This window comes from Nomia melanderi, chromosome 4 (assembly GCF_051020985.1).
Source record: "Nomia melanderi isolate GNS246 chromosome 4, iyNomMela1, whole genome shotgun sequence".
NCBI lineage: Eukaryota > Metazoa > Arthropoda > Insecta > Hymenoptera > Halictidae > Nomia > Nomia melanderi.
In genome coordinates, this window is record NC_135002.1 from 8,381,196 (window position 1) to 8,408,536 (window position 27,341).

Genomic DNA, 27,341 nt, shown 5'->3' on the forward strand with positions numbered 1-27,341 from the left:
GTTTTTACGTATTTGCATGGGGAGAGTTAAGAAATTAGTTAATCAAGTAAGTGTATAGTATACAGTTCGAGCTACTTAATGGTCGAACACGTCCGAACTCCCGCAAATAAGAGGAAGCTTGAGCGCTTAAGACTCGAGAAAGTTCGAATAGTTGAACGGTATCGCTGACCATATCTTCCCCGCAGTTCTCGAGACCGGAAAATACTCCGAGAATTATGCGTCGGTACGAATGCAGTATACATCAATTAAAATTCAAGCTCTCAATGCTAATTTCCGTTTTATATTATTAGCTGGACAGAATTGCCAGCGACCGATTAGAAATATTCATGAAATTCGATGGAAATAGATCGATTTCGATCGTTAGATTTATTTTTAATGATAGACAATCCGGAACAGCGGAATGTCACGTCAGACCTCGTATTAATAGAATTTGATCGATCGGTCTCTCAGACATCGGCTGATTTTTATTGGAACAAATTCATCAAACCGTTTATACCTTTGACATACGTGTTTCAATAAAAAGTAATGATTTTCCCGTGTTCGATGAAATTTCTCGTCCTGAGATTCCTTTGACAACTGCGATTCACGAAATTAGTTTACATAATTAATTCGCAGAGGAACAGAATTTATTTATTCTATATCCATACAATTATTCCAGATTTCGAATTGTACATTCATTTAAAAAAGTATCTATACGGTTCGTTTCGATATGCAGATTGAATATCAGATCAATCCATATTAATTCAAATTGAAATTCCTTTGTTAACGATTCATAATAACAAAATAATGTTAGTAAAGTAACAATGAATGTAAAGAACATTCAGATTGATCGAATCCAATGTTCGAATTAAATTTTTCGATCGCGAATTGCTAAAATCAATTTTCTAATTAGAATGCGAACGATCGAAATCGAATAAAAATGTTTGTATAGTTAAAATTCGGCTTGCCTGTACATCGAGCAAATTAAACTGTGAGAAAGGGTTAATCTATCTACTCGCCAATATCGTGCTGCCATTCGACGTCTACGTGAACGGGACAAATATACCGCGCGTAAGATAAACACCGATACTTGCCTATAGGACAATCGCGAAGTGTTTGCGTGTGGCGATGTGAATAGGGGAGAAGGATAATTGCTGCGCGCGATACACAATGACACTCATCAGCTGGACATGAGTGATGCGTAAGTGGGAGAGTGTAATTGCTTTTAGAGGACAAACTTGTGAACCGAAAAAGGCAATTACCCTTTCCACTTTAGAATCCGCTTAGCTACTATCAATGTATCACAAATATTATTTAAAGCTTTCATTTCACGTTTTTTCAGTAAAATTACTCTTCTTTCATTGCGTACATTTTTAATTTTCAACGTTGAATATTTTATTGCCTATGGTGTACGCAGAAAAACTTCTAAGAAACTTTATTCGTTTCTCGTTATTTTCGAAAGCATTCTATAAATACAATAACAGAATATAATAATACCTTTCAAATTTTTTTTGATAAAATAATTCCGTTGTACACTATCTACATTTTTAACTTTCGGTGCTGAATATTTTACCGCCAATGGCGCTCATAGGAAAATATTGAAAAAGTTTATTTATTCTTCATTGTTTTTAGAAGAATTTTATGAATGTGACAACATTTATTTTATAAGTCGAAACTGTATAAGTTTGTTAGAAACCGAAGAAAAACTGTATCGCCAGAGATGATGCTGCGGTAGCTTCACATATCTGCTGAAAGGGTTAGTGAATTTCTCATGATTAATTAAGTTTAATGTGATGAGCCAGGTTTTATGCATAGCTGTATCTTTTTTGTGGAGATTTTGTCCACGTTGATTTCTGTGTCACCGTTGTGTCTCGTTCGCGAGGTTTAAACCGAGGAAAGCTAATTATGAGCCTTGAGCTGCCGCGTGGAAGACAAAGAGGGTTCGTTGAGCTCATTTAAGTTTCTCAGATTTTTGTGAAGGAAATACGTTGTAACGCTGGATTTATGAAACCTACCAATTAGATGGATTTCAGAGTCCGTGACTAATGTTACAGAATAAATATTCTTCTTCGGCATTTCACGTCGATTATGATTTATTCATTATTAATTTCGTTTTCTGAAAACACGTAATATAATAAAGTACACAAGAAACATCTGTAAATCTAATATTAAACACGAGTACCTTAATGGTAGCTTCACATGTTAGGCAAGCAATAATATTAAAAAAAGAATACTTATTTTCTAAAAATATATTTTCATCCTCTATTTCGTTAGTCATTAATTATATATTACTGGCAATTTATTTTTCATCCGCTTAATCGCAAGTTTCTTTCATCATTGTTACATATTGTCGAGTTTGTTGGAAATATGATATAATATTTAATGTATCGTGTGATGCAATAAATAATTGAATTCGCAACCTACACCGTTCACATTCAGTTCGAGCACTACGTAGTCGAGGACTACATTGTTGGCGGATCACCATACTTCAAGGAACTACCTCTTGCCGTCCTGGTCATATTGGCCGACGGAATATCACTTTTCCACTTTGGAGACTTGGATTCTATAGTCCAAACTAATTTTGGACCAAAGGTATCCCGACCTTCCCATTGGTCAGCCGGATGTAGCCTTCGTCCCGTCGAGACCTCGACCCTGGAGTCCATTCATTGCTAAGTCATATGGCTACCCCTGGTCCTCCTGTCAATTCTAGCCGACGGAATCCAACTTTTCCACTTTGGAAACCTGGATTCTATAGTCCAGACTCATTTTCGACCAAAGGTATCCCGACCTTCCCATTGGTCAGCCGGATGTAGCCATCGTCCCGACGAGACCTCGACCCTGGAGTCCCATCATTGCTAAGTCATATGGCTACCCCTGGTCCTCCTGTCAATTCTAGCCGACGGAATCCAACTTTTCCACTTTGGAAACCTGGATTCTATAGTCCAGACTCATTTTCGACCAAAGGTATCCCGACCTTCCCATTGGTCAGCCGGATGTAGCCATCGTCCCGACGAGACCTCGACCCTGGAGTCCCATCATTGCTAAGTCATGTGGCTACACCTTGGCTTCCTGGTCATTCTGACCGACGGAATCCAACTCTTCCTTTGAATTGTTAATAACTTGAGTACAGGAGTTTCATTGGTCCCCACTTTCATCTCACTTTGATATGGAGAGTCGTCCTCTTAAACTTTGCCCACCTGCGCTCCACATGCATCTACTTAATCATGGTATTATTAATAACTCGTCGAATATTATAAGAGAAGAATTATGAATGTATCGTGATAATTCGAGACGAACGACATTGAACAGAGAAATTCAAAGTAGATATATCCTTCATCAATTGTTCATAAAGAAAAGTGCTTACACCAGTCAATTATGCAAACGTCACGTTTATATCATCTGAAAGAAGTATCTTAAACGGTGAAAAAGTGTGGAATTCGTTGAATAGTCGATTGCTAGCTCGAATTATCAAATTTCAGGAGAATCTTTGTAGAAGATAACGTTGAATCTTTGCGAAAGGCTGATTCACAAGCAAGAAAATTCATAATCTTTGTAATTTGTCATCTTACGTTCGGCTTAAATTTTTTTCTTTCAAAGTAACGTACTTCATTATCCTTGGGACACGGAATGATAATTTGTTTGGCAAATTTCAAACTCCGGGAACCATATGGCAGATTACGACTGGAACGAAGGAAGAAAGTTCGAAAACTTTCCTCGCTTCGTGAAAATAGTTTCTGGAATTAGTTCGAGTAGCTTCTTGTCAATTAAAAGAGGATTACATTCTTTATTTTCTTCCACGGTGTAAATGTCGCGAGGGTGTTGCTTAACGCTCACTAGGGTATCAGTTGCATCGTGCTACCAAACACACGGTGGACGCAACTTTTTCATTCCGTTCGAACTTGTCACTGAAGTCTTAACCCTTTCACGACAGCGCACCTGTACCATTCTGCGCTACTTTTCGCAACAGTGCGACTGACCATACTTTGCCACTTTTCGCGACGGCGCGACTGACCATACTTTGTCGTCGTTCGAAGCGCAACTGAACCATACTTCGCCACCATGTTTATAGCTTTATTTTGAGTTCGCTATTGAAATAAAATAATAATATAAAAAAACCAATAAGTGGCTGCCGTATATACACGGCGTCAGCCGCTGTGATGCATTAAGTGACTGCCGTATATACACGTCACCGGTCGCGAAAGGGTTAATTCATTTATTTCGTGTATTATATAAACATCATAATATGTTTCCGTGCTAATCGTTTTTATACTATATTTCAAGTTAAACGTTGAAGACTTTCAACATTTATGCCTGCAACTTCCAAACTTTGAATTAGTTGAAATTTTTATTAAGTTTAACATTATTCTTTGAAATGACGAAAATAATTGATTACACATTGTTTCAAAGTAAATTAGGATTTATAATTAGTTCTACTATTCAATAATTCAATGTACATAATAAATAAAATATATATGTTGTATATCACACCTGTACAGCAGAAGAAATAGATAAACAATGAATTCATAGTGAATTTAAATTTGATACTAATTCGAAAGGGAACATTCCACACGAAAATCGTATGGTAATAAATCCATGAATTCAATACCACCAAATTTATAGTCGAACGATTTAACCGATTTAATCAAATATAAGCAGATTATACTAATTTGTATCGTAATTCTGGATGAGACCTCATTTAGATTATGAGATCTCTTCTTAATTGCTTTTAGTATACTCAATATTACATAAAGACAAGGGCACAGTAGCAAATTTTTAATTATTCTTCTCATATACAATTACTTTGATAAATATTTTCTCTTTTATTAGTTTAGTTTATTATTTCTTTTATTTATTTATTATATAATAACATTTATGATGTAATAGTTCTTTTAAAAACAAGTGAACTGTTTATAAATTCGCAAATATTGTTGTCTTCACATGTTTCAGTTGTCTGCAATGGAGTCAACAATGAATTTTTTACGAAAATGAGTTCTGAAGCTAGCGAATAACTCCGCCATTTTGTTCACATTCAGAAGTTTTCATTTAATAGTTATTAACAACAAAATTCCTAAAGTTTACCTATATTTAAACATTATAAAGCTGACAAAGTTAAACCTTACTCGGCGTGGTCTACAGTGATAAGCTTTTCGAACTAGCATTTGCTACATTTTCAACGTTTCGGGCTTGGCGTATAAAAAACTGTACTTCATTTTCGCAGAGAGATTTCAATGCAACTGAAAAACTCGTTGAAATTGCACCTCCCATTCGTTCGCATTAACTTCTGCCCACAGTTCCGGACAGGCTAATTAAAAACAGATATCTAATTCCCACAGAAATTTTCATTCTCGACGAATCTTTCAATAACAAACGCGATAGGTTAATTTTTACTTCAGCTTACTTTACCAGAAAATTGGAAAAATACAGTCAAGCCTGTTTTTGTGCGGTAGATAGGGACCGCATAATAGAAACCGCAGAAAAAAAATGTTTAGAAATTTACGAAATAGTGAGAGAGTGCTTTCAAACAAAATAAATAATTAAATCACGCATAAAATCATTTAACAAAAATTTAATTTCTCATACAAGGAGAAATTTTCACGATGCACATAATTCACTGCTACTCGTCGTAGTCCAAAACGCGCATCTTCTTGTGATGAACTGGTTCAAACTCGCTATCGTCATTTGAAGAACACCGTTGGAATTCGTATACCGCATAGAAAAAATCACGCAAAATAAACCGCCGCACAAAAACAGGTTTGACTGTAATCAGCATAACGAGCAAGGTTTGTTTCAGAATATTTCCACTCGATGAAAGATGGCGAATGGAATGAAATTCATTTCTCGAGCGCGCGTGGTTCACGGCCGGCATAATCGAATTTGAACATACTCTGTCGACGGTTAATCGAATGCAGGCGCCGACAAATTTTCAAAGCGAAGATTTCGAACGAGATCATTTTTGTCTGGTGTCTCATTAATGCATTGCGTACCGGCTAATTTTCGGAAAACTGATTCGTGCGGATGGCAATCTTCACTGAGGTCAACGTATATCACTATCCACAGAAAAACTCAGGTATCATATTGTTATGTAATATATTTTGAATAGATAATCAATTCGAATGAAATTTTATATTTTTCTCAATGCTGTGGTAATCAGCGAAGTTGCATAGCTAAATGTCTCTATATAAAAACGAGGTTTCTCGTTACCGGTACGCAGTGTGTTAATTTAATTCAGAGTTCAACGTGTTTGCGCATGCGGTTGCGTAAGTGGAATGTTGTGCGAAAAAACGCGCGAGAGAAAAACAACGGATTTCGGTTTTACGGTTAACGAAATATTTGGTTTGTCGTTATTTCATCGCGAGCATACGGGGATCGCGATTCCCTTCGATTTCCCGTGATTTATTTATCAGTCCCAGTCCACAACCATTGCAATGGTCTAGCACTCGGTTATTTATGTTGAACGTTCCGCTGACCAGGGTAATATTGGATTCCTCGGGAGTTCAGACGTTTTACCTCGAACTGCTATCGCGAATGCTATCTATTCGCGAAAGTTTTTAATTAAATTGTGTGCGGAGTAAAATATAGACATTGGTTTCCTGCGAAATGGGATTTCGCCGTTCAAAACGGAACGGACAATCGTTGGAGGGTCACTTTCCACGGTTGAATTCGCGTTAACACTTATTTGTCTAGTAGTCAACGCGGAACAGATAAGAATGTATGATTCTATTAAAAAACAATCCCGATATCATCGAAGATGATAGTAACAGTCGTAAAATATCCTTCCTCAAATTGTATTCCGTAAATTATATTTGCTACCCCTTCTTTATCTCATCAGAAGTAACGGGAATATTGGGGTGAGTGATGTAAACGACACACACACTATATTACATGCATCTGAACAACACCGAAAATCAAAAATGAAAGACAAGTTACGATTTAAAGAAATATGATCATAAGTACATTGGAATACAAGCAGTTACATCAAATTCATTTATAATTCTTTACGGGAAAGAAAATACGTTTCACGCGAAATATTGAAATATAATACTTTTCACATTTTAAGGATTGGCGAATGCTTTGATCAATCTCTAGAAAATCTCTTTGAAGCTTCCTCTGAAACTGAAACGACAAACCGAATTTCGCTAAAACAATAAGCATGTATTCAATATCTTTAATCATTCATTATTCAAAACTAAAACGTTGCGGTTCACTTGTGAACAAGCTGCTTGTAAACGTAACACAAAGCCAACGAACGAAACTCGACTCTAATTCGTACTCTGTATTTTCCAGATACCGGGAGTGCTTCGCGAATGGTCTGAGAACGAGGAAGATCGAGAGAAACAATGATGCCGATCGCTTATTATTTTTGCCATTGTGTTTCATTCGCTCGGGAGAGGAATCATTTTAAATGATTTCAACTCGTCGGAGTATTGTTCGGTCGGAGTGTTCGCGGAGAAGAAGGAATGATCGACGCGTTCAACCTGTTGATACTTGGGAAGAGAGCGAATCAACAATAGCGATCGTTTATCGTCGAATTGCACGGAGAGCAAGAGGCGCGATATAACGGGTGGCGCCAGGATGACGTCCCTCGATTACAACGTGTCCGGTAACGGAGTGCCGTCGATCGACTACCTGTCCAACCTCGATACGAATCAACCGTTCGTTAACGGACCGTCGCAGCTGTCAACGATAAGCTCGATAATTGCGAATGTTACGGTGACGACGCGTGCGAGGCCCAATCACCGCAATTTACTGGAAACTTTAATTATTCCGTTATACGGAACGATATTTCTGCTTTCGGTGGTCGGGAATTCATTGGTGTTGATCACGCTCGCACGGAACAAGAGAATGAGGACGGTCACCAACGTGTATCTGTTGAATCTGGTGAGCAAACTGCTTTTTTCTTTATTCGTGTTGAATATTTATTTGCTAAAATAAACACAACACAGTTTGAAAACTAAGTGTATATTTATTAGTATGTATTAACACGTTGAATGCCATGGGGGTCACCGGTGACCCCCAATCAAATTGACTTACCTTAGTTTGCACAATTAAACGATGATTATTCGAAAATATTTCTATATTTTCGAATAATGCTATCTAACGCGGTGACGATCAGCTAGATGGACGTGCAATTATAGTAATGCAATTCGATCGAATGATTTGATATTTGAGTTTTTCCATTTTGCGTATTTTCCGCCATGAAATCGTGCGGCATTCGACGTGTTAAGGTGATTTAAAAAAATTGAAACAGAACGTTGCTCGTTGCTTGAGCGTTTACTAACTGCTGAACGACGCGGAGGGAAAAAAAGACGCGTGCCATAAAAATGGCTGTCCCGAGAAAAACAACTGATTCCTGCAAGGGAGAGGACTGCACCAACGGATGCTTTCTAGCCGTTAAAAATATATTTAATGCTCACTCTCAACAATTTGCTTCTAGTTCGTTGTCTTTGTCGCTTACATGTTTACTTTTACTTTCTATTTATTTGTTTATTTTTACTTTTTACTTATTCGTTTGTTACCGTCGATTTATTATTCTGAAAGGACAACGACAATGTTTGCTGCAACTCGCGAATTTATCTCGATGTGAAAAATCGGATTATTGAATTTTTAACAACTCATACACTTTTCACTGAGTGTTTCGAAGTTTAGATAGTAACGTTATGCAAACGTTGATTAGCAATAAATATTATTACAAAATTGATTGCAGCGGTTGATCTTAAATATTTGCGTTAAATATATTGTAACTGACGGTTATCTCAGGAATGATTGTAAGAGACGTTTACTGAGAAGGGTTCATTCGAAATCTGGCACCGCACTTTCGAGGAAAGAAGTCGATTTAGAACGTGACCTTCGTAATGCGGACGGTTTCTCAACGAAATTGAATTTCACAGGCTCCATCGATGGGGCTGGGTAAAGAACTGTGAGATGTGACGCTTTGATCTACTTTCGCAACGATAAAAACAGTACAAACGCTAAATCACTGAGCCCAGTAAATAAATCAGGAGCTAGTTACGATACAATGTTTTAATCCTTACGTTGAAAGTATAATTGAATTATAATAATTTATAATAAATTACATTCTAACTAAATTTTACAACTTTTGTATTCGGTTATGTTATTATTAAGTTCTTCATGCCTTATCACATAACAAATGGCACCTTCTTTAGTAATATAGATAAATTAAGATAACAATTTTAACAAAGTCAGTGGTGTGATAAAAAGAATTAATTTGTCAACAGAATATAATATAATTAAATTTCAAATGGAGTCCAATCAATATTGGATAATTAATTTTTGTGATGATTATGAAAGTGTTTATTTTACTATTAACAAAAAATGATGTTAACTAATACCATCAGTCAACATCACTTTTTGTTAATAATAAGATAAACACTTCCATTAGCACCAGGAAAATTAATTATCCCATATTGATTGGATTCCATTCGACATTTAATTATACTCATTGGTTTCCATCCCAATAAAATTATTTGACCAATGATATTACTTAAATAATTTGTGGAACGCACACGTGAGAACATTCTATGAGAATCCCTTGACTTTTCCGTACGCGAATGATGCAGATATATTTCTTAATTGAAACTAGAAAAATGACTACGTAAACGTGACAAATTGAAGATATCACGGAGCAGTTGCGAAACTTATGGGGGAGAAAATGGGGCGAAGTGTAGTAACCTGGAAACATTGCAGCCTTAAGTTCATAAATTTCATTGGAATATGTGTTACGATGTTAAAGAGTAATAAAAAAGAAAATATGAAATTGTGTCCAAGATTGTAATAGAATAATTTCTAAAAATGATTAATTCAACAGTAATTTTCATGATATTCCTTTTTTATTTCTTGAATTATTAAAAATTTCCATTTCACATACAATTAAGTTTCATCGAAATGATTTACATTAATTCCAGTCTTTACGTGATATAATATTTAAATAAATATATCTTACAAACAGAAAAATAGAATTTCAGTTGCTTAGAAAGAGAAAGGATCCACATCGAGAATAAAAAATAAATTATTGTGAAGTGTATCGTGTTTCAAAGGTAATTTAAGCCACGGTATACCAGGAACAGGCGGAATTCTCCTTTGATATCGAGCTTACAATAGAATGAAAAAAAAAGTACAAATTCCTCTTATGAATGACATATTAATAGTAGGTAACGATGAGATTATAATTGTCAATAATAATAATAACAGACTTTTCATCGTATATACCAAGTTTTTTAGCAACATAGAAACAAGTAACATAACGCGGAATAATTATGAAGTTAGAAATTAATTACTGTTCGATTGAATAATAATTAATAATCAAAGATCGAGCGGAAGTTAAATGAAGCGAAGAAGCTAATCGAAAGGAGAATCGAAAGTTTCCTGCGAATATCAAGCGCAGATATTAAGCTTAACTCGATTTCAATTATAACCTCCTAGTCATTCGGATTATAGAATAAATTCCTGAAAGAATTATTGAATATAATTTTACTGTGCAAACAAAGAACAGCTCAACGAAGGAAACGATATTATTAATCAAAAATATAAGAAAATTAATATTTATCCACGGAACTCGGCACACTTTTTAATTGCATCATATTCATTGAACCACTGACAAACATTTCACTTCTACATTATGAACATTTCATAGCATGAAACTCATACTACTTGTATCGAAAGTGGAAAAAACTTCGAAAATCGATCAATTTCGAAAATTCTCCGACCTTAAAAGTTTAACTTTGGCCTCGGTCACTATTGACGTTCGAATGCGATTTTCCAAAACCACTTGCATGTTAAAGGGCAAACTTCGAACTGCAATTTCACGTATCAAAATTTCAGAAACCTTCAGAGCGATCATTTCGGAAACGCGATCATACCGAAATCGTAACAGTTATCCATTAATCCTTTGCGGACGAGAATTTGTTGAAGTATTGAAAACATTTCACAAGGGAAATTAAATTGTACATCGATCTCTTGCTATTTGAAGAAATCAATTGTTTACTCACAACTTTGTATTTGACATATGAAAGCTTGATGTCGGTAAAATGACGACATTCGTCCTCAAAGGGTTAAAATTGTTTTGCTTCGTATCTCGTGTGGATAGGTGTACCATCGTTGCCGACGAAATCCATTGCGCCCGGATTTCAAAAGAACTTCTTATACGAGCGGAATTTATAATTAATCAGCAATGAATAATTAATCGAGTGCTCGTTCCATTTTTACTCATGTGGAACGTACGCGTCAGGTTGTTCGGTTATTAAGGCACCCCGACGCATCAGGGGCTCCATTCAAATATATGATTCAATTAGGTATTATCGTGTCACTAAAACTTACGCGTTCAATTTTACAAGGCTGGCGACAAAGCTCGTATCGAATATCCGGCGGAGATTGAAATTCCGTAAAATCTACGGGGAAATATCGTTTTTTATCGTTGAATTTATAGAGTATAGCGCTCGAAGCAGGCAAAACGTTTCATCCATGAACAATTCACATAAACTTTGCGACAAAATGAAATACCACGAGAGAAATTCTTTTCGATTAAGAAGAATGTCATGAAATACTAATGGTTAACGTACTTTTGAAGAACATATGGATTAATTTCCTTTTTCTCGCACAGGGGAATATATTTTTCAGTTAGCTTTTGGTAAAACATTCGAAGATGCATATAAAACTGCAGGTATAAAGATTATTCAAAGCTATGGTGTTCAAATAATGGGAAATAATATATTTTAGGGAATCAAGTACGAGTATACTAGAACTTGGAAAGTCTGAAGCATTATTTTTCACTTAATATTTATACGAAGAGTTTGAACAGATGTTGTACTGTTGCACAATTGGTTTTCAATTAGATTTCTTGATGGTGTTTCTTTGAATAAATGTATTAAGGTACAATCGACACGTTGAACGGCGCACGATTTCATAACAAAATACACGAAATGGAAAAGATACAATATTAAATCGTTTGACCGAACTGCATTAGTAATAGTGTTATTGCATATTCATCTAGCTGAATGTCACCGCATTAGGTAGCATTATTTATAACATGGAAATGTTTTCAAATAATCATCATTTGAGTGAACTATAGTAATTTGAGTTAGTTGAGGGTAATCGGTGAACACTAATCTGTTCGTAGTTGTACCTCGAACGTGATTCAAATTTCATAACTTTATGATTCTATAATTTGACAATTTAATCGAGGTCTCCTCTGTTTATAATCCGCGGAATTTCCCTAAATCAACCGTATTTTCATACGTATTTTTTCAATCCCTGCTCTAAAAATTACGATGTCACGATCTTGCGTTTGTAAACGAAGCTTTTTCCCTGTATTCAATAAGTTTAAAGAGTTCCGAGAATCACCTTTGTTAGATCACTTCGACGACGGTGGATATTTTAAATTTTAATTTCCTCGTCGTGACGAAGAACAAATGTCCTGTGCTTTGCACTGATAATAGAACGATACCGTTAGTACTAACTTTAATAAAATCAAATAATTACATTTATTTCTTACTTCATTATTTTATGAACATAAATTATGCGAGATGTTTTATTAATTAAATAGAATTACAAATATTAAGGATACCAAGTAACTGTGTCTACGTAAATTGGTCTTTAAATATTTCTATGAAATTAAAGGAACAAAAGGACCTCTCTGCTTTAATATCGAACGATTCTATCGGAAACAGAAATACGTGCCTTGAATAAATGTTTGTGCGTCCCGATAAACTTTCAACCTGTGTTATAAATTTGTCGCATGAAGTTCAATGCATTCTACGTATTTATTGCGGCACCATTTTAACGTTGAACAACTTGGTTGCATAATATAACGTATATCATATAAATTGTTTTATGACGTATCAGTTCAATCGACTCCAATTCCAATTGCGCTGTTATTGAAACAGCATGATATTTTGTATATACTGCATGTACGAACTCCACGAAACATTAAATGAGAATCGTCCATAATGGTCAGACGGACGGATATTTTATTTTTATTGTGATACAATGGTTGCGTGTCTCGATGAAACAACGTCCATAACGAAATGTTTCTACGAGCAAACGGTTATAATTAATAAAACGTTGAAATGCGAGAGTAATTATACGACGAAATGTATCGTTTGTTAATGGTAATAATCGTTAATTATTTAATAAGTACTTTATACTTCTTATGTAATAAACTTATACTGTTTAACATTAATATTGTAATGAAATAATAACTCAAACGACTCTAGATGTTTCCTTTTATATGCAACACAAATTTATTGAATACAACTTTTTGAAAGTTAAACGAACCATAACTGTATATACGGTGTCCTAAGTGAACGTGAAAGTATTTCAAGATATCTCACTAAAACGCAAACGACGTTTAACATTCTTAAAACTTTCACTTAAAATTATTTTCCAAATTTAGTCGTACATTCTGCATTCACTTCTCGACTTTTCCCATAATGATTGTAAAATCAACTGTGGGAAACGTTCAAAATTTAATTAAGGAAAAATAGTGAGACTGAGAAAACATTTATAAGTTATAATTTCAAAAGGTGTCTCTCGACACGTTCGGTAGAAGTGGTGTTAAAATGGCCCGTGAAAAGCTCGCGTCCGTTTTTTATCGGTGAAAAAATTGTGACAGGAGAAAACGCTTTAAGAATTGCCCATTCACGGGAACATATTTTTGAAGAATTGCATTTTCTGGCTCGCCTGCGTGTGTGCCTCGTTTTAAATCATACACACGCGCCCGCCATTGACGTATGGTGGCGTGTAACGTGCACGGCGGTCCATTTATTTTGACCACTGTTGTATTTCCATTCTTCCCGGCGGCACGCGAACCGTGACGCGAAAATATTTTTTGATCGAGTATGGCAACCATTGTGATTAACGATCCACTATCGAAATTTCGTTACAGCGAGCCGTATCTCAGTCAAAATGTAACCTCGGACACAACGAAATACGTTAACACATCGCGGATGGGACATTCTGCCGTCAATCACGCTCGGTAACCATTCGAACCGTTTATTTTGAAAGTTACTTAAGTCCACTTGACACGTTGTACGCCCTCTAAATTTCAGCTATTAACACATTGTACGCGGGAAACGTAAAAGTACTATTTCCATGTACCGTCGAGTACTATTAAATAAACACTTGTATAACTTCGTTGACATTTTTGGTAAATATAGATAGTTGATTCCTTTCGTGTATGCTTGAAAGTATATCTATTTGTAATCGAAACGCTCGAAAATATGTTGAATAATAAATAAATGAATTGAATGAAACTGATATAAGTTGAAATGGACAAAACGGCCCGCACCTAATGTGTTAAAAACGCGGTGATTATATTGAAACATTTTTAAACATCAATCAAACCGAAACATTCGGCTTACGAAAATGAATAATTCGATTTTATAATTTTACTTTGGATTTGTGTTATACGTATCCAGAATGTTACATTAACATAGGATTATCAATTAAACGATTGACTAAAGATCCCATATTATCGCGGGACCGGTACGCAATGTATTAAAATGAAGATGCTTAACGATTTGCTCTCTACAGAAGAGGAATGAGAAGACTCGTCTTTCCACTATCAGGTTAGACTTCGCTAATTCGCGAGCGACAACTTAATAACTTCCAGTAACGACAGCGTTGAAGTAAAAAAAGATATCTTCCAATTGGTTGGACCCAATCAACTCGTTTACGGTACTACAGACGCGACAGTTTTTATCGGTCTCGTTGCTATCTGCCTATGACGGCGGAACTTTGGGGCGCGAAAATACGATTTCAATAGACGAAACAGACATCGAACAGGAAGAGAACTTTTTCGGAATCTGCTTCATAGACGCTTATTCAGCGCCGAGCAAATGCTATGCGCATATTCTGCTCTTCTAGAACTGGACAAGCTACGGAATGATCAAACTTCCTTTCACGTGGCTCGAATCAACCATGAAAGGAGGATTTGATGCTCATTAGCAAGTAATTCCGTTTTTCTGCACTTATGACGTTCGAATTTTTTTTCGAGTAATTAACGAAGCGGAGAAGTACGCAATTATTCGATTATTAATCAAAGGAGAACGCCTTGGCAAAATTCGAACGCGAAATCAGTTCGAAAATTGGCAGGGCAAAGTTATTGAAAATTGAGAAAGATATATAACATTACTCTTATTATCATATAACAATATTTTTGTCTAACTCGTCGCATAAGTGTTTAGTAATTTTTCAATACATGAAACTATAAGCATAAAAGACTGAAGAAAAGGAGATTTTGATTTTATTAACCCGTTGCACTCGAGAAGAGACTCTCGCTTATCACTTGATTTGATATAACAAAATTATGAAATCTTTTATATAATATTAAACTTTGTATAATGCGTCAATACGTGAAATACTGAAATAAAATAGCTTTCTTATTTATTTATGCATTTGTGCTGATTACTTAGTTTCAAAGAGTGTCACCTATATCACATCGGAAAATCTTGAGTAGCGAACTGTCGAGTGCAAAGGGTTAACTATCATATATGTAGATCCCACTAATCGTGAACAGTGTACACTCTAACAGCTAAAAAAGGCTGAGAGAATGTATAAAATTTTGCATTGCGTTGTTTCCATCATTCTGAACAAAATGCACGGGTATTGTCAAAGCCACGTGTTTGACCTCTTGGAGTGGGTGTGTTGGACAGTGACATTTCTGAAGAAGATTCTCTGTACAATTCCCTGCTATACTTTCGAGAGCATTAGGAGTAAACGAAGCAGAGGCTTTTGATTCAATTCCTATTTACTCGACGTACGTTTTCCTTGGAGAACATCGTTCACATTTATGAACGGATAACTTTATTATTGTAACTATTTAATCAATTTTGTAAAACACTTTCTACATAATGTGACAGCATAGCGTATAAAATTGTATGTAACAAAATGTGCAAGAAGTATTGCAGTTCGAAGAAAAGGACGTTTGAACTTATAAAGATACAGAGGTACAGAGAGCTGTAGGCGGCCCTATTGTTGTCAGATAATACTTTGATATATATCATAAAATATATTTCACGCTTGCGCTTCCCGTTACCTTTTACCCGTAGTTACTGTGGAACCAGTTCTATAATTTTTCAGTGATTTTAAATATATCTCGAATATGAACCACTTAATGTTTGCTATATTGTTATAGTAATTTGATAGTAATATTATAGTAACGTATCAGTCAAGTTTACTGCCATAATGTTTTCGTAAATGAATATTTCGATGAAACGATTAAAATACGCTGCAATAATGATAAGAATGATATAAACAGGCTATACACCTGCATGGGAAGTTGAGCAATTAATTAACAGGTTAATTCGTAATATGATTTCTTAATTACCTTTTATACGTTTATCGACGAATCATTGCATATGAATTGGTGAATTATACTCGATTGATCGTGTTATGTTTGTGTTGTGAAGTATAATTAAGGCAGGCTAATGATGACGAGTTATTCTATAATAGTATAGTGGATGATAACGTAAGAATATTAATAACGTGGCAATTCAGTGATTTCTGTAATTGCGTAAGAACAATTTCTCTTGATGACATGGAACAACTTGTTAGTCTGACTCTGACATCAAGTGAATTTAACTGCTCTTCATTAACTAACCAATTAAAAGTTTGAAATTCATTTTCCGAATTTCCAGGCAGTTTCCGATTTGCTGCTCGGTGTCTTCTGCATGCCCTTCACCTTACTTGGCCAGATTCTGAAGAATTTCGTCTTCGGGATCACGCTGTGCAAACTAATATCGTACTTCCAGGGTACGTATTTTTTCATTGAAAATTCCATTCGAAACGCATGGACTTCATCACGGTGGAATATCCTCAAAACCACTAATTTCATTTATGTTTCTACTAACTCACTTTCCACGAAACTGTAGTTATTCAATTTACATTATTCATTTCGAAGTTTTCATTCTTTTCTGAATCTTTTCTCAATATAACTCATTTATCATGTATTATAATACAATTATACTGTAATGATAAAGTGAGCAATATGATTATACAATATACTTACACGTTACGAGCCAGTTTCGATTTATCACCATTATAAATAATGCCATTTGAGATTACATACTCCACAACATGTGCATAAGAGCATGTTTCTTGTAAAATTTCAACATTCGGAGCATCTAATATTTCTCTCCAACTACTGTGGACTGATCAGTATACACACTCACTACCAAGTTCAAAGTTTTCACCGCGTATCTGGCTTATTATTGTGTGCGTCAAGGGGGAAAGAAAAGTATGACTATACTGATCAAGTATTTGAACTAGCTTTTACCTTATCGAACTTTCCTCAGCTTTCATCTTGGCGTAGCTTTTTCCGATGATCGAACATTTGCGGCGCGCCTCGCGGAGGATCCGAATGCATTACCATTCGAAGTTACTTTTGCCATATATCACTGCCGACATAATGGCGAACAGCGTTGCCTGTAAACGATACAGATTTATGGTGCTCGCTTTACACGTCCTTTAATTGCGCGAATGGTGTCAGTGAATAGGAATATTCGATACGTATAAAACAATAAGTGCTATATATGCAATACGATTTTTTTATTAAACGCATTTTTTTCGAGAAAATCAAGATAAAAAATGTCTAAAATATTTGCGCAGTTGGTTAATCCAATAGAATGCAAGTGATGTAATCGAGGTGAATTTATTTGATGTGCAGGAATATACATATGTATAGAAATATAAGTGAAAAATGCGGAGCAAGATTCAGTCGTGTGAAATCACGTTTCCGTACGATTCCGACTTGAAAATTCGTGAAGCGTACGTAGTCTGCGTTCGGTTAACTGGTGACCACATACGTTTGCAGTCGATCTATTCGGAAATGTCTCGAATGAAACATTTTATTTTATGCTTTTGTTGTAGCATTTTATTCTATCATTTTTCCAGTATTTCCTTTTTTAACAACACAGCGATGTAATTTGAGTCAAAATAATTATAACGGCCTCCCGGTAGTTCGATAATGTGTTAAATGAAATAAATTCGTTGCATTTTCATGGATGCCAATATCAAAATTGACTGGATCGCGAAGGGAGAATTTGTTCGAAGCCTTTCAAAGAAGCCAGGAAAGCTGGAAATCCATTATCAGTGATGGTTTATTGTGAAATATCAGTGGAATTAATTGGAAAAATTTCTCGTTTGTAATGCGAAAACTGTTTCCACCGAACGGTGAATAATTTCGTTTTCACCATTGGTAATCGTCGATCAATTTCAAATGAAAAATTGACAATTCCATTAACCGTTCGCGGTTCGAACTGCTCTTGGCTTCTCACTTTGAGATTCGATTACGGCTTAATATGACGCTCAGTTTATGTATTCAAGAATACTTGGGAGTCAATGAAATGGTACAATTTACTACAAATGAATATAGAAAAAATTGTTAAAACAAGTGGAAGTCGCAATAAAATCGACTCGACATAGGACTGTTGACACGGGAACTATTAGACAGATCAAAAGTATTTCGAGCAGTGCACATGTAAATGTCGCTTCGTCAATTGAAATAGTTTCATTTAAAGTGCTTTCAACATGTTCAAATATTCTCCGGTGGTTCACAGTTAATTGCAAGTCAAATATTTTCATTAAACTCTCACGACACTCATAAATCTGATGCACGTTGCGCAGCTCCTCGAGCGTCTGCGAAACTATTTGACTTATACGAAACAGTTGCCACTTTTAGCAACTATCTGTGTCGGTGCGTGAGTCGACCCGCTAATTAATTTTACTAAACAAAGCCTACAGTGATTGCATTGTTAAGAAGAACCCGTGGAATTTCATAGGACCATGAATAAATTATTCTATATTTCATCTCATCAGATTCGTCTGATTAATAGTCAAACTTTCGCTGACGAAGATTCTTTGGAATATACAAAACCTTCGGCAGATGAGGCTAAATTATATATCGATCGCTTAAATAATAAAAATAAGGAAACTACGTACTGATCTCTTGCTAATCATTTGTTTCCTACGTACCGTTCGAAGTATGAAAATTTCATCTCGCCGAAATGTCGACGATCGTCCGCAAAGGGTTATATATTTTACATTATACAATATTTCTCCAGTCACTGTATTTTTAGTTAAAGGATCGCAAAGTGTATTTCCAAGTTTCATTTCGCTTACGTTGCCTCGGAAATCATTGGTAATATTACGAAGTTCCATTTATACGTTCAACAACTTGTTACGGAGCCTCTCGAACTTGTATTTACTGGGACAAAAATCTTGACGAGTTATTCCGCCCCTTTGCTTTCGAGATTAAGGATATTTGAACGTGTTCGTATTCGCTTCGTGAAAGTAATAATCATGATTCCAATATTTTCCCGGGAAATGTAATATTCTTCAAGTGAGCAAAATCTGAAATACGCTAACGTTAATTACTATCTACTTCTCTTTCTACGTGTTACTATGAATTCAACTGTAATATAACTCCTATCTATCCGTTTCATTTTATGCGTCGGATCCACAATTTATATAATTCATATTTCTCTCGTCTCCCATTTCGTTCGTATAAATCTCAGACAATTTCTGGAATTCGTATTCCCTTGTGTCCCGTTTTGTTTTTATGTAATAGTAAAACACCAACAGCGACGAAGTAAAGCTACGATAACAAAGTGAGATTCGAGTATCAACGGTTGTCGTAGTCGCAAGAAAATGAAGAGGTTCCCTGAATTATTCCCTGAACGTCGTTGCGTGCGACGTTCTCTCTGCCGAAGGTATTTCAGGTATTCAATTGAGGGAAGTAAAGTCCCGTCGCAAAAAGGGAGCGCCAAGTTCCCGTGAATCCTACGTTAAGTGTCCATCTGTCCGAATGGGGCTGGGCTCCACAACTTCGCGGTGCAAAATCGCTTCGCGCTGGAACGGATTACGGGATCGGCTCACTGAGAAATACGACTCATCGCGATCGTGTTTCCCGCGCGGCCGCATTTTAGCTAACACAAAGTAAATAAGTGAATAAACATGTATGTAGGTAAAATAGATAAATAGGTAAATAGGTAAAATGGATAGATGAATAGATAAATAAATCAATAGATAAAACAAATAGGTGAATGTGAAGTGAATGTGTAAATAGGTAAATAAATAAAATAAATAGATGAATAAAAAGTAGGTAAATAGATGAAATAGAGAAAATAAATATATTAATAAATAAATAGGTAAATACATAAAATAGATGAAATAAATAGATTAATAAGTAAATAGGTAAATAGATAAAATAGATGAAATAAATAGATTAATAAATAAATAGGTAAATAGATAAAATAGATGAAATAAATAGATTAATAAAAAATAGGTAAATAGATAAAATAGATAAGTAAATAGGTAAAGTAAATTTATGGATAAATAAAGAGACAAGGGTGTAGACCACTATATAGACTAAATGCAGGGCGCAGTTGGTAGAACGAAAACAAAATTGAATATCCTCTACTTGCTGGAGCGCGCGTTCACACTGAATGAAACGCGAGGCGCAACTCTGCAGCTTCTTTGACGGACTTCATCGAGTTACGGAACTCTCAATCGACAATTGAACGGACTTTCCTCTTCCTTTCGTCCCACGCTTACCAAACAACTGCGTTAATTTCGATTGATTTTCGAAAATCACAGAAACGAAATGTTCCGATTGCAACTGAATATCTCGAGAAATTCCATTCTTCTCTTAATACTTAACAAATGCTTGAGAAAAGAGCTGCAACTATAACCATTTTCGTTAAGTTGCGTAAGATTTCATTAACACGTTGACGTAAATGACCTCTATAGACATCCATTGCGTGTGCGTGTAGATGCAAACGACGTCTAAGCAGTCCTATGTTTTTAGTATTATAAAACAGTTAAAAAAATGTATATCACTGTTGAATTTATTACACTCTAAATCATTTAGCCTTCTTTCAATAATTGTTGAAAAAAAACCAGCTTTATGTCCAGAATGCTTTGAGCCTTATCATTCGCTTTATGCTACAGATGTTTCTTAAAATTAAATTTTATATCTCTAAATGAATTTTTGAATTTTTCATATGATATTAGAAATTTTTGTTCTTGTATCTTTCAATTTTGTGTTACATTGAAAAAGAATGTAAATGAAAATCATGTGTAAAATAAAGTTATGTTTATGGAAATATGCCTCTTTTATTTTTTTCTAAATTATTTTCAAAAAATATCGTTAGATATCAAAACGTCTATAGCAGTCTTTTGCGCATCAGAGAAATCGAAGCTGTGAAAAACAAATGACGGCTGTAGACGTCTACTTTTTTTTAAGAAAATTTATTAAAGAATACAATAATTTTAATCTGTAAGTATGAAATCTTGATCGAACTCCCCAAGAACCAACTAATTGACAAAAAAAAGAAGTGTGTTTTTAGAAGCACTCACCGATTTCAAAATGAGCGTCAACGTGTTAAAAGTTGTGCCTCATAAAAGCAAGATAGGCATTAATGAATTGCAAGTATCCTTAGTTGAAGACGTACAAAATAACAAAAGGAAAGGGAAAATAATGTAAGTGGCAATGCGTGGATAAAGGAAAAGTGATCCCCACATTCGATTGGTTAGGTGTTAAAGTAGTCACCGTTGAATTCAGTGGTCATCGAAATTCTATATAGTGGTCTAAATAATTTTCTTAATAATAGAGGAACCGGGAAATTTTCATTTTAATGTTCGACTATTGGCAAGATTCATTTTTGATCGTATCAAAAACACTGTATCATCAGAGTCGAAAGTGTTGAAATGGTATGCACGTTCGCCAAGAAAATCATTAATTTTTCATCGGAACACAATTAGAGAAACGCGCGAGTGCGATTGAAGTGCGAATAAAACTATATGTGCTGGGAAAGCCAGTGTTCACTCGTGCATTTTTCTTTATCTGTATCAACTCGGCTACCCCAGCCAGTGGAACTTCGAATTTCACGCCACCCGAGATCCTCCGCAGAAAATGACTTCACTATTTTCGCAAACCGAAGGGAAACTTATGAACATTTCTCGCGTTTCCTGTTTCTCTTATCATATACAATGTATATCTCCACGTCTCCATACTCGATGTTCTATATTTTATTATATTACATTCAGTTGTCCTCCAGCAAACACTCCTTCATTTTCAATCATCCGTATCCAAACACGGATGCTCTGAAATTTTTCCAGAATTCTTCGTTCGCAGTTCTTCAGCCGTTAATACATCCGCAGATTGAACGTTCCGATTTATACGAACGAAAATCTGGAAAATATGTTCATATTAAAGAAACTTCAATAACGAGATCTACCAACAAATTCCTTTTTCATTTCTGCCCGTAAAAGAACCGTGTATTTTCGTATATTCCCAAAGCATGGATATCTACAGGGACTTATACAACAGTATAGTGTTACTATAGTATAAATAATGAAAGGGTGGGTCTCGAGTAATCGAGAGCTAGGAATAAATATATGTATTTAATAGAATAAAACTAAAACTATGGTGAAAATATAAAATATGGAAACAACACGGTTGCCAACACACGACTCTCCTCCCGCAACTCTCTTACAGGCATTCTCTCCCAAAAATCATTCTCTCCCCCACAACCATTCTTCTCACTCGCACTCATCGCAAACACTCGGATGCACCCCTAGAAAGCTGGCCCTGCAATCTTGAGTCCGCGACGTTGTGCAGGCCACTTCCCCTCGACCGTTTCACTTACATTCACTCTTCTTAAAAATACCTTAACCTACGCCAAGAATTGTAGATACTACAATAGGTTTAACGAGCATATCCAAAAATAATGCAAAGGGTTAAATGAACAACGGTTCAATGTAATTTAATGCAACCACATATCGTAAGTTTCTATTCGATTTTCGTTTCCTCAAATTCTTGTGTGGAAACGTAAATACGCATGGCATTTCGCAGTCTATCCACGTCGAGTTTCGTCTTTCGACCGTTTGCATTCAAAACTATAAAATGGCGGAGAATTCCGGGAAATGGTGCGAAGGCGTTAAGGGCGAACGCGAGAATATTCTCTCGCGACGTTTCGAAGGAAGATGAAAATACAGAGTAATAGGCACGATGCGTTTCTGCCGCCGATACTGGTGTGGGCGGTTTGCACATGCTGGAGTTGCAATGAGGAGTGACATATCGATGCGAGGGTGCTTTTTCAAGGAGAAACAACGCACCTGCAGAGGCGAATATCGACACGTGAAGGATCAATCCTGCTAAAGGAGGCTCGAGAAGTCACTCTGACCGTAGCTCTCGAACGGAAGAGAGGAAGACTTATCCGGACCAGTTACTGCAAATATCAGTAATAAATATCGACTAACGAGGCAGTCTCAGTTAGCGTTGTAAAAATGAAACTTGTGGGTGAAGCCTTGAGCTGTTGAAGTCTTCGACGCTCGAGTTTTTATTGTCGCAGACTCGAGTCGTTTGTTCATATATATTGTACGATTTTCAAGTGTTCAAAGCTTCTGGGCTCAATCTTCAGGACTGAGTTTTCGAATTCCACAGATTCCAAAACCTTCGGATGCTCAAGGGTGAACTGAGAAGCTTCGGAAGCTTCTTTGATCCTTCAAAAGGAAATTGGAGGGTTAAAGATACTTAACGTTCAGATTGAGCTTTCAAGCTTCGAAATTGAGGATTGGAGCTTTGAAGACTCGATCATTAAAATTGAGTTTTCAAACTTCGCAGTTGAGAATTGGAGCTCTGAAGACTCGGTCATTAAGATTGAGCTTTCAAACTTCGAACATTAGAGTTGTATAGAATTTTAAACCTTCGAGACTTAGCCTTCGAGGTTAAATTTGGAAACCTTGAGAACATTTGGAGTCTTACAACTTTGAATTATTACTTGCAAATAAACAATTCAATATATAATATTTATTCAGTTTATTCTCGTACGGAACATATGCGTGGGAAAAGTGTATAACAGAAACGATTGCTCGAGTCTCATCGGCTAATAGAAATCAAGCACGTATAAAACTTTTAATCATCCCATGAAAAAGTTATTTCTCTCGGCACTCGCGCGTAACATTTATATTTCAATGTTCGAATGCGAGGTATAAAGTACGAAATGAGGAAGTAAAGTTTCAATCCAGCATTAAATCCCTGTCGTTCGAATAATCATGAGCGTTGCGGCGCGTGTCATTCGTTCGAATCATCTCACGCCGGCCGTATGGACGCGCGTTCTGATTTATTTCCGAGCGTACACGCGAATTAACTCATCGAAACCATACGAATTAATCACGTATTCCTTTCAATCTCTCCGCGACGCTACGTGCGCATCGCGTGCACGGCTCCGGTGCGTGTCTCCCCGTGAAATCGATTCTTTCAGCTGAGTTTTACAGCCCCGTGCGGCGCATTGCGCTTCATCGATGCGAACCGAGCCTAAGAAATCAAACTTCACCGTCTCGGTGATTCACGCTACACTGAAAATGGATAACGAACGGGAGGAAACACGTTCCCACTGGCGCCGACACGCGAAACGCGAGACACACACGTTCCAAACGATCTTTAATGCACTTCCGTTCCTCTTTTCTGCTGATAAATCTACGTCCGTTTCACTGATGAACTTTTGATAATACTTTTACCTCACCGTTACCAAAAATCCAATCCCGCCGAGCAACTGTATCGATACGAGACGGAATCGAATGAAATGATACATCCTCTTGATTGAATTTATTTCGCTTTTATACAATACACACGGAAAGACCACGTTGGATCTGTTACTTGCGGGAAATAAAAGTTGCTTCTCTTTTATTTCTTTCGTATATTTGTTCTGTACGAGGAGCGCGTTGAATGCCAACTGCTCGAGTGCCTTTATATAATCCTTCCTCTACGATCCATGGTTTTTGTTCCGGATTTTACAAAGGTACGCATTGTTTCTATTGATTGAAATGCCGTGTCCACGGGCGAGGATGCCCGGCACGCCGTAACAAAGGAATAAAACGAGACATATCAAAACCTAGTAAATTAGAGTAACGTTAAAGGATTTTATTTGTCATTGGTTATCTCTCTGTGTTTCTCCTGTTCCGTTGCAGTTGTACTGTTTCACTTATTATTTATGTTTCCAGTTGGCCCCCGAGAGGCGTCGTATTGGTTTGCTAAAAGTAAATAACGAGCTTCGGAAGATGCTTGCCCTGATAACGGTCGCGCATTAATTAAAATACCGACGGAGAAAGACATGTCGTCGCTCGAAATTTTCACGTAGACAGTAAGAAATATGAAACACTTCCTGAACTTTTAATTACACCGAATTATGCGTTGTACGAGGTAGTAGATGTAAATGTTAATACATAAAACCCGTGGTTTAATCTTTTGTACTTTAATACCCAGGAAAATGTCCAAGCTACGAGGTGGAGGACTCGATGTTCCTCACTTTTTCCGGTGTTCCTAGATCCGAGGCTGCGCTGGACGATATTAAAGATTAAACATTAAAACACTGTTAACACTAAGTTCACGGAACGCGTCAATATGATTATTCGGCACTGAGTTTTATAAACATCACTTGGCAAACGTATACGTCGGTTCTCATTGATACAATTGCTCGGATATGTACTCTAATAATCTATTTTCAAATTCCTATTTTCCAAGATGCACATGAACATTTTTCTAGGAACAATTGAATAAACCAATGGGAAATCAGTATCGATTTAAGATTGATTAGAAACAACAGGACAGACTACTATCAACATACAAATATTATTTTTCGCACTGGAAATCGAATCGTTTGAATTTTTCATTTTCTACATTCTTTTTCTTTTCCCTCTAACGTCACGCGTTAATTCAAAGTTCCACTAGCAGCAATAAAATTAATTTCTCTGGGGCACCAGGAATCGGTATTCTTTCGTTTGGCATTTACGATCCAGGGCTTAAAGCAATGGTGCAATGAAGCGTGAACCTCTCAAGCTGCAAAAAGCTCCGCGCGGAAGCACTCTCCGCCCAGTCGAACGTACACACCCGCACCTGAAATATTTATCCTTGAACGGAGATTAAAAGTATTTCAGATATGCTACGCGATACGTGTAAATGGAACACGGTGTATCGCGGTTAATCTTATCTCTCGTTTCCGTATTCGAGGTTCGTTTCGACACCTGATACGAAGATCCTGTTCGTTTAAATCTCGCGCAACGTTCGGTCCAATCTAATTCTCTACAGGCGAAATTCTTTTTCGTGGCTATAAAAAGATGCATGTAGTATGAAATTAAGAAATATCAACCTGTAAATAGAAGTGAACAATGCATTCAACAGTTGCAATAATTGTATTAATACGAATATACCTTGTAATTTTGAAATTGCAGTGACGTTGAACTTTCACGCCTGAGTGTAAAAAAGTTTAAGTTAATTAATTGTTTGATTTTATTCGCCACTTTGCAATGCAAAATGAAATAAATCAGCAGGATGCCAATAGGTATGTGATTTCAAAGTCACACGAGCCTACAAAGGGTTAATTTAAACTACACGTTTCGATTGCTCGAAGTGTCCTTGCCATGGAAAATTCTTTCTTTGTGCTCTATTTACTTCATTGTCTCATGTGTTTGTTGCCTGCGTTGCCTCTGTAATTATAGACGTACGTATCTCTTCGACGTAATTATAAATCGTCGCGTTTCGTTAATTTGTTTGAAATGTTCAAATGGTCGAAAATGTACAGTATTTCACTGGAATTATTAGGAAATGATGAATTCTGCTGGTAGTAAACAAATATATTTGAATACGTGTTACGGTAAATAGAAATCGAACTTGGGAAAAGCGACAGAAACGAGCGGGAACGTCGAACAAAGAAGTTTTAATCTACTGCGGAAGAAGTGGAATAAACGGTTAAGGAAACAACGACGGAGAACTTTACAATCGCTTCATTAATTTCTCGTCTTAACGGACTGCAGGATGTTCCTTATGGAAAGCACTTGCAATATTAGAATTTATAATTAGCCAGGGCAGATAAACGACTTAATAACGTACATACTTATACGATCGAAGGAAATTGATTATAAAAGTAGTTTCACGGAAGAGCTAAAACTTATTACTGCGCAATCTGTAACAATACTGCCAGAGAAAGAGAAATATGATCTTTAACACATGCTGTATAATTATCATAATATTTTAACCCTTACCACTCGAAATGCGACTCCTAGTCGCTACTTAGTTTGATAGAGTGGAATTGTAAATTTTTATATTTAATATTAAACTTTCTATATCGTAATGTAGAAAGTAACGTAATTTCTCTTCAAATTAATTTTCAACGAATGTTTATATCCCATTGGAAAATGTTGAATATTTCTAATGAAGAACTTTAGAAGTCCAAAGGGTTAAATAAAACTAAGGGTTAATTAAAACATTCTTTCAAAGGTGTTAACATTTTAAAATATCATTTGCACTAGTCAACGAACGTATCATGGAAAGTGAATTCATAAATCCT

The 27,341-nt window shown here is 36.1% G+C and overlaps 1 protein-coding gene across 9 annotated transcripts in view; it reads left to right on the forward strand.

Annotated features, from left to right (window-relative positions):
- Positions 1–27,341, forward strand: part of LOC116434992 (cholecystokinin receptor type A) — a 57,052-nt gene that overhangs the window by 13,912 nt on the left and 15,799 nt on the right. For 8 of the 9 annotated variants that reach the window (XM_031994025.2, XM_031994026.2, XM_076366764.1 and 5 more), the window contains 2 exons: positions 7,264–7,857; positions 16,632–16,746. In XM_031994025.2, coding sequence (XP_031849885.1) covers positions 7,552–7,857; positions 16,632–16,746 — 421 coding nt within the window. In that variant the 5' untranslated portion in view covers positions 7,264–7,551. Of the gene's footprint in view, positions 1–6,021; positions 6,047–7,263; positions 7,858–16,631; positions 16,747–27,341 lie in introns of those variants that run through there. The other variant, XM_076366763.1, reaches the window with a different exon arrangement.